Below are 9010 nucleotides of genomic sequence, written 5' to 3'. Positions count from 1 at the left end.
TTAAAACACATTATACAGCACAGTGCTTGTTCTGTGTAATTTGGCCCCTTGCATCACCTAAAAAACCTGACTGATCCTGCCCGGTTATACCCTCCCCTCTGCAAACTGACCGCGATAATCAGAGCTGCTGACCCGACATTGTGGTCCATTTACACAATTCCATCATCCGCAGCCCTGCTATCTGTCTCCTGCTCCCATTCCTGCCTGTCTGTTCGTGTCAGCTCCCGCCCCTACTGCTCTCATATCTGCAACTAAATCATCTTATCCCCTTTGTACCATAAGGTTTCCGTGTGTGTTATGTAAAAAAAAAAAATCTTCCGATCTGTACCTATATGAGAGAGGCTCCCAGCGCTCAGCTGACTGTTGGTTCTCTTTCCTCCCCGGCTGACGTCAGCGAGATTGCTCAGCCCTGCCCACTGGAGCTGTGACATGGAGAGTGAAGAGAGCCCAGGAATCAGCTGAGCACCGGGAGCCATGGTTATATTAGGTACGGAAGCGAAGATTTTTTACATTGCAGACACAGGAACACTTATTAGGGTACAGAGGTGATAAGACGATTTTATTGCAGTGGGTTATCAACTACTTTAAGTTTGAAAATTAAAAATGTTAACATGACCCCAATAAAGTAAAAAAAAAAAAAAAAAAAAAAAAAAGACAAACACTAGCTGGAAGTATGAATGTATCTCCTTTAGACAAATCACAGATAGCATGGCTACTTTACAGAGTTTTCTGTTTTGAACATTCTGTTAAAAGACCTGGCTTCCAATATAACATTTTCAGACAAAAAGGTGGAGTATCAGCCTGCATTTAAACAGTTGCAGTACATATTGAGTCCTGTACATCCCAAACACTATGTTAAATAGCTGGATTTGACAGCTGGAGTCCCACTGAATTCTGTAATAATCAGTTTTGACAGGTGCAGATCCTTATAAGATAACTATGTACACACATCAGTCATTGTTCTTTCCACTTAAAAATTAATGGCTTTTCCAAATGATGCAGCCAAGTTTGCTTCCCGGAAGGCTTCTGATACAGTCTGACGGATGAAGAGAAAAAACACATATGAGCAACTGACAGAACTGAAAACATAAGAACATGTAAGCAGCAAAAAGAACTGTCACTGTACTTACAGGGTGGGCATGGCATACTCTGGCTACATCCTCACATGATGCTCCATATTCCATGGCAAGAGTGGCTTCATTAATCATCTCTCCAGCTCCCTGCAATTTAGAAAAAAAAAAAAGCTGAAGATTCAGAATAGGTTATGATAAAGCTATACTGTGTATATTAATTACAGACGAAAAAATAATCCCCAAACATTTAACATATTATTATGCTCTGTGCTGAGAAACAAGTAGATTGAAACAAAACAGAAGCTTCAGCCAAATTGATAAATACAAAACCACTTTCAACGAATATTTTAAATAAAACCTATGGAGACAGATATATGGGCTGCATCACTCTCCATCGGGCTTGTACTTAGTCCAAACACCTAACTTCCATGATTGTTCCAGTTCATGGATTCACTACATAGCGAAGCCAGGATTATGATTACAGCCCAGGACCAGGCAAAAAAAAAAAAAAAAATAGCAATGCTGCTACCATATTTCTGTCCTTCGATTGAGCTTTACCATAAAGAGTGGCATGAAAGACAAGAACATTCAAGTTCATTCCACACTTTGTACAACATCCTGTAAACCTTAAAGAGGGGGTGCAGGCTCCTTCAGAAAAAAAGTAAGTCAGCAGCTATAAATACTGTAGCTGGCGACTTTTAATAATAGGACGCTTACCTGTCCAGGAATACAGTGATATCGGCACCCGAGCCGATTTTTCCTATCGGCTCGAGTGCTGCCGCCACCATTGCTTGTAAGAGAAACCGGCAGTGAAGCCTTGCTGCTCTTTGCGAATGGCCCATCGGCGGTGGAAGGGTGAGGGAGGCCGAACTTCCGGGTGACTTACCGTGCCAAGATCACCTGGAAGTGGGTACCTATCAAAACCAGGTACCTGCTCCCCCCTCCTCCCCAAAAGGTGCCAAATGTGGCACCGGAAAAGGGGGGGGGGGGGAGGCAGGAATAGTGTTGTGAGCGTATTCACACAGATATCGGTGGAAGACCATTGATTGCGGAAACCTTCCCGTGGACACGGCAGATCTGTTCACCCTTTTAGAAATGTTTGTTTATGTCTCACCAAGAGACCGGCCACCTCATGGAGATTGTATTAACACTCCTAGCAAACAGATCTGCTTACATGGGAACAATATCATAGCCATACCAAATTATAGCTCACTGAGCCATGGTAGAGTATGGCATGCATCAATGGTAGCGGTGGGGAATGTGCACACAATTGTGTTCAGAGCCCTGCAAGTAGTGTTCAAATTGTGAGGCAGTGTCTTAACAAGAAGCTGGCTGCATGGCTCTGCATGTGTCATTACTGGAATTCTATTTGAATTCATACATGTGTGTGATTGGCTGATTCTGAAGCCACCACCTTCCTTTGTTATTCGTCTTTGCAGTATAAATAAAGGCAGCAGATCATGCTAGACAGGATTTTGTTAAGCTCAACGTGATACCAGCGCCTGCCTGAGTTACTTGGCCCCCTGCTGCTCTCAATTAGAGCCATTGACCAGGGTGTGAGGGACACCCCCCCAGCAACTTGTAATGGGGCCACCAGCACCAGAAGCAGTGTTGGTCGTCGGGGGACCCAAGAAGAAGGAGGATTGCGGCTGCTCTGTGCAAAACCATTGCACAGCGCAAGTAGCACATGTTGTTTTAATAAAAAAGAAGCTTTACAAATCACTTTAATCTGTTTCTTTGGGCTGATCTAGAGAACTGTTTTCATCAACATTGTCTGCCACTTCACAGTATAAATACAAGCAGAAATATGACTAACGTATATGCTTATATACATGAAACATCTAAAGTAACTCACTTTCTTTACACTTAAAGTTAAACGATAATGGTTTAATGTAAGCTTTATTGCTTACACACAAGCCTTTTGTATTATAAAACAAAGATTGTGTGTATAAAGTTTCAAAACATGCAATATATGATAAAAGGGTTCCCCGAGTACTATGAGTTTAGCTGAAAAGACAGCACTGCACAGCCGAAAAGCTTGCTTTCCAGTCGCCTCAATTAATCCTAGACTAAAGCCAAGTACACCATTTTTTTTCCTTTTCTCTTCATTCAACCAGTGGGCTGAAGGAAAAAAAAAAAAATCTCATATTCCTGCATCCACACGTGTTGTGGATGCAGGCTCTTCCCCACTGCACTACTGTATTCTGATAGTGGGAACTCCACCCTCCATCAGAATACACTGATCAGCGGCTCAAAGAATGCTAGTTTTCCAGCAGGACCGTTCAACAAAAGCCAGTCTAGCAATTGGCTTTTGTTGAACAGAGGGCTACACACAGATCGAAATTTGGCCAGTTCCTGTTGAACCAGATGAGTTTTGATACATGCATACCCAGCTTTAGTCCTCTGATAAAGCATACATCACTGCGCAAACCAGCGTTTTGTAAATGGCCTTGTTTCAACACAGCCAATATTAATGCCAATTATGTGAAAATAAAAACAGAGCTCAACCTGTAGCCAGACTGAAGACTAGATTACATGATTTTTTTTTTTCATATTTACTCATCTAATTCTAGTTCTTCCCATAATAAAGTATACACCACTATACAGTTCTAGTAATAAAGATGATACACTTACAGCTCCCAGGATATGAGCTCCAAGCATTCTGTCAGTAGACTTGTGACTGAGAATTTTCACCAAGCCATCAGTGTCCGCATTCGTCTTAGCTCGGCTATTGGCAGCAAATGGGAATTTCCCAACTTTATACTCCACACCCTACATAATTCATAGAAAGACAGTGTTATCTAGATACACACCAAATGGTATCATCATCTACAGACCTGATTCATCTATTGGAAAAGAAAGAAAAAGAAAAAGGTTTGCAACGTCTCAAAACACACGAGAGCCATATTTATACCTCCTCTTTTAGCTGTTCTTCTGTTTTGCCCACCCAGGCCACTTCAGGGTGGGTGTAGATTACAGATGGCACACAGTTGTAGTCAATGTGGACAGCTCCACCAGCCATTCCCTCCACACAGATTATGCCTTCATCTTCTGCTTTGTGTGCCAACATAGGCCCAGCCACTACATCACCAATAGCATAAATACTAAAAAAAACAAAACAAAAAAAACACTTATTGTAAACCACCATTTAACAAAATTTTCAAATGGTTCTGTTAAAAGTGCAAGCACAGCCAAAACATGTATCTGGGAAAGAGCAGAGAAGGGTTAAAACCCCTGCCAGGTAATTTTTTTGCCACCTGTGCACCACTGGGGAATTTTTTCACTCCCTGTCCCCAAGATGCAACAATTAGTGGAAATCTCCCAATGTGAGGTGACCTGCCATCCAAGACAGTTGTACTTGGAACACGCGTCCCTCATTCTATCATTGTAAAATTTCTCCTTACCTCTGGGTACAGCTCTAAAAGAGGAAGTAAACCCTGATGGTTTCCCTTTTCAACACATAATTTCAGGGACATGTTTACTTGCTGCCCAATATGTCCACCTACTTTCAGATGCCGATGAGATCATCAATGTTATTCACTTAACTTGTCATTGTTCATAAAGTTGGATGATCAGTGTGTAATATACAATTGTACATACTAGAGAGAGATTATATATATATATATATATATATATAATCTCTATAGAGGGGTTCCCGTGAGCACTTCGCAGTGTACATGAAAGGGGGAAAAAAAAAAAAAACACGTCTATACTACAAAGAAGCAAAGGGGTGTATGCTTCCGTAGAGCTAGAGTAGAACTGCAAATATGTGCTCTGTTAATGCCAACAGACTGTAAAAGATTATTCTACTCCAGACAAAAGTAAAATAAATAATCTGCAGTGTAAAAATAAGAGTCTTATGAGGTGTAAGCCTCTTTAACCACTTGCTTTCTGGGCACTTAAACCCCCCTCCTGTCCAGACCAATTTTCAGCTTTCAGTGCTGATGAACTTTGAATGACAATTGCGCAGTCATACAACACTGTAACCAAATTACATTTTTAGCATTTTTTCCCCACAAATAGAGCTTTTTTTGGTGGTATTTGATCACCTCAGCGGTTTTTAGTTTTTGTTCTTTTTAATAAAAAACAAAAAATTATTATTAATATTTTGTTATAAAATTTTGCAAAACAGGTAATTTGTCTCCTTCACTGATGTATGCGGATGAGGCTGCACTGATGGGCACCCATAGGGCGTCACTTGTGGGCAATGGCAGGTGGCATTCGTGGGCAATGGCAGGTGGCACTTGCAGGCACAGAGAAGGCGGCAGATGTCCCTTGAGCATAAGCCGGTGATCGGCTTTTTTTCTCCTCATGCTGTCAGCACGAGGAGAAAAAAAAATAAAAATCTGAATACCGAGCTTTTGTTTACATGCATGATCAGCTGTCATTGGCTGACGTGGTAAGGGGCTGGGATCGGCCCCTTACTCGGATCAGCGATCACAGCGCACGGGGAGCGTGCAAAGGGGAGGATGTCCTATGACGGCCTCCTGGAAATTCAGGTCCACGCTGCGGCAGTCATTCGACTATAGCGCGGATCTCAAGTGGTTAAAGGCAGCTTACTTAAGAAAACAATCAATGGCATTTATTTTTTTCTGCACACAAGAGCCTGTAAAGCATTGCATTCATGATTAGTGGATCAAGGGTGAAATGTCAGGCTCCTACAAACTTTCTCCAGCTCTATGACTGTACCTCTTGAAGGGCTTTCAGTTAGAGAGGAATGGTCAATGAACTACAAGTGTGTTGAATACTGCACTTGTGTTCCATTGAAAAATACAAGTGTTTCCAATTTGGGACTTCCAGCTTATTCATTCACAGAACTGTGTGCATGAATAATATCGCTGTGCAGCCAGAGCCCCAGCAATTTAAAGATGACAGCAGCTGAGGGGAGGAGAAATTAAGGATGGGTCAATGACTGCAAGTGTGTTGACTACCGCACTCGTGTTCCTTTGATAACTACAGCTGCAGCAGCCGAGACTTGTAGTTTATTCATTCTGAGGTCATCGTGAATGAATGACCCGGCTGTGACTAGGGGGGCTCTGAAGGGGAGAAATGTCACCAGTACACCAAGGATATCCAGAACAGGTACAAAGCTTTATTCAGTGATCAGATCATAGGGGGCCCGTTGCCCTTTACTTGACAGATGATTTTGGTGAGTAAGACATCTTCTTGATTTTTGTATATAATATTTTTTTTTTTGAAGCACCATTGTGCAGTTCTCTCTTTTTAATCCTCCCCTCCCCCCCCCTGCTCCCAAACCCATTTCCATAACATTTTTCTTTTTGCCTTTTGCATTTGGGGATCCCATCAGTGTTTCCCATCCTCCTGTAATCTTGTCCTTTAACACCTCCTTTTTTCTCTCTTCAAGGGGTCCTGTGAGGCTCCGAGACACTTCTGAAACTAGGATGCGATCGCTGAATAAAGCTTTGGACCCGTTATGGAGATCCTTGGTGTGCTGGCAACATTTCTCGCTTTGAATGTCTTTGGTTTCCAGCTAGTGGTCGTTGCAACACTCCCATTTACAACCATTCTCTGTGCATTGGATATACTGCGCGGGGTCTGGGGACATTCTTAGCAACATGTTACACCCTAAACACAGTTTCATTCAGGTCAGAGTTGTGGCTCTCATACACAGAGGCCGAGGCGTTTGTCCACCCCCCTTGTATTTAGTAAATGGTTCACAGAGTGTGGTCTGTGAATGAGCAAGGTAAGAGGAGGGGAAAATAAACAGCATGGCTTATATGGGAAGCTCTAAAAGCCAAGGGATCTATACTATCTGACCTGAATTAAATAGTAAGTAATAGAGACATAACAAACACAGTCTTTACATTGAAGAGTAAAAACAAAACAAACACATTTATAAAGGAGGTTAACATACAGGTATACAGCAGAAATATTTTATCTGCCCAAGTTCCAATCTAACAATGACAGGTGAGCTGCAAAAGGAACTGCAATTGCATGTGCTCAGCAATGATAGCAATGGAGGAACCTGAATGGCTGTAAGTAATATTTGTATGCTGACATTTTTAGGTCAATCAGTGCTTACTTTGGGATCTTTGTCTGAAATCTGCTGTTGATTGGTATTCTGCCCCTGTTGTCAAGCTCAATTCCCATTTCCTGCAGTCCCAGGCTTTGGGTAAAGGGTCGACGGCCGATACATACAAGGAGAACATCACATGTAACTACCTCTGCCTTGCCACCAGCTGCTGCTTCAATACTGTCAACAAAGAATAAAATTACATGAGGAAAACCAATGCTCTCATTTGTAACAACTCAATTTGACAATACAACACGTTAAAGCATGCAGTGATATTCTTGCTAATATTTTATGCTGCACTTAAAGTGACACTAAACGCTACCTGCATTTTCCAAAAATAATCCACATACATCCACCAATAGCCCTGTAGACCATTTTTTATGAAATGGTTTCTTACAGTCCATTTATAACATTCTCGGTGAGCTCCGAAACGCTCCCTTTCCCCCTCACATCAGTTTTTTTGAAACAAGCAGTGCACATTAGTTGCGGTAATATGTACTGCTCAATGCACATTACAAATCTCACAGCCCTAGTCCATCTTGGGGGGCAGCAAGAGAGGGAGATTACATTCCTACACACAGTGGGCCCCATGGAGACTGAATATAGCCACCCCCTAACAAAGACCAATCACAGCAGCAACAAATAGGAATTTGAAGGAGGCTGAGAGCAACAGAAGGTACTTTGAGTTAAGAATACATACATGAATAGATTTGTTAAACCAGAGTTTGGTGTCACTTTAAAGCGGAGCTCCACCCTAAAGTGGAACTTCCGCTCATTGGAACCCTCCCCCCCTCCGGTGCCACAATTGGCACCTTTCAGGGGGGAGGGGGGTGTAGATACCTGTATAGTACAGGTATTTGCACCCACTTCCGGCATAGATAGCCGCAGATTCTGCGGGTATTTACGCCACTTCCTGCGGGTCCCCCGCTGTCTGCTGGGAAACACACGGATCCCAGAGACAGCGGGGACCATCCTTCTTGCGCAGCGTGACTCGCAAGGCTTCACTTCCTGATTCCCATACCGAAGATAGCGGTGGCAGCACCCGACAGCCAATCGCGTGCCGACATCGCGGGCACGCTGGGCGGGTAAGTGTCCTTATTTTAAAAGTCAGCAGCTGCAGTATTTGTAGCTGCTGACATTTAAAAACAAAAAACGGCGGAACTCCCACTTTAAGTATATTATGAATCAAACGTATATAAGACCACATCTCCTAAATGCAGGCAAAATAATACATATAGCAACATGTACAATAGCAACTCCATTCATACTCCTTGCCATATTTTAGGTTCTATCCAGAGGAATGTTAAAAGGAGAATGCTGAAAGGCAAGGATTTCCTAGCCAAGCTTTGCATTACACTAGCCTGTAGATTGTTCGCAATACTAACTCAACGCCTTGCCACGTACTTTAGTTGCCTACCCTGTCTGGGATTGAACACCCAGATCCATATAACCTGTCATTTTTAAAAGCCCTTAACCCAGTGGTTCTCGACACCTGTCCTCAGCGCCCACTAACAGGCCAGGTTTGCAAGATAACTGAAATACATCACAGGTGATATCATTTGTTGCTCAGTGATTGCAGTATTCTAGTCTGCATCTACCCAAGGTAATACATAAAACCTGGCCTGTTAGGGAGTCCTGAGGACAGGAGTTGAGACCCACTGCCTTAACCACTTGCCTACTGGGCACTTTTACCCCTTTTTTGCCCAGGCCAATTTCCAACTTTCAGCACTGTCACACTTATGCCGCGTACACACGATCAAACAAGCGGGTGGAAAAGTCCGGCAAACTCAAGTCCGCCAAACAATCCCCCCGTGTGTAGCCTCCGGCATACTTTTTTGACCCGAAAGTACGGCGGACTTAGAATGTAGTTTTACACTCCAATCTTCCCGCCGGACTCGCATTT

The 9010-nt window shown here is 42.9% G+C and overlaps 1 protein-coding gene across 1 annotated transcript in view; it reads right to left on the bottom strand.

Annotated features, from left to right (window-relative positions):
* Positions 1-666: 666 nt before the first annotated feature.
* DLD (dihydrolipoamide dehydrogenase) overlaps positions 667-9010 on the bottom strand; it is a 39448-nt gene continuing 31104 nt past the window's right edge. Inside the window, exons 10-14 of the mRNA XM_077470871.1 lie at positions 7117-7287; positions 3988-4177; positions 3708-3845; positions 1131-1220; positions 667-1036 (exon numbers count right to left, since the gene is read on the bottom strand). Of these exons, the coding sequence (XP_077326997.1) occupies positions 971-1036; positions 1131-1220; positions 3708-3845; positions 3988-4177; positions 7117-7287 (655 nt within the window). The 3' untranslated portion in view covers positions 667-970. The remainder of the gene's footprint in view (positions 1037-1130; positions 1221-3707; positions 3846-3987; positions 4178-7116; positions 7288-9010) is intronic.

Source organism: Lithobates pipiens, unplaced genomic scaffold (genome assembly GCF_037356315.1).
Source record: "Lithobates pipiens isolate NorthernLeopardFrog02 unplaced genomic scaffold, aLitPip1_a1.2 Scaffold_8, whole genome shotgun sequence".
In the NCBI taxonomy this organism is placed as follows: domain Eukaryota; kingdom Metazoa; phylum Chordata; class Amphibia; order Anura; family Ranidae; genus Lithobates; species Lithobates pipiens.
The sequence above is the reverse complement of the archived record's forward strand: the minus strand, read 5'-3'. Positions and strand labels throughout refer to the sequence as shown.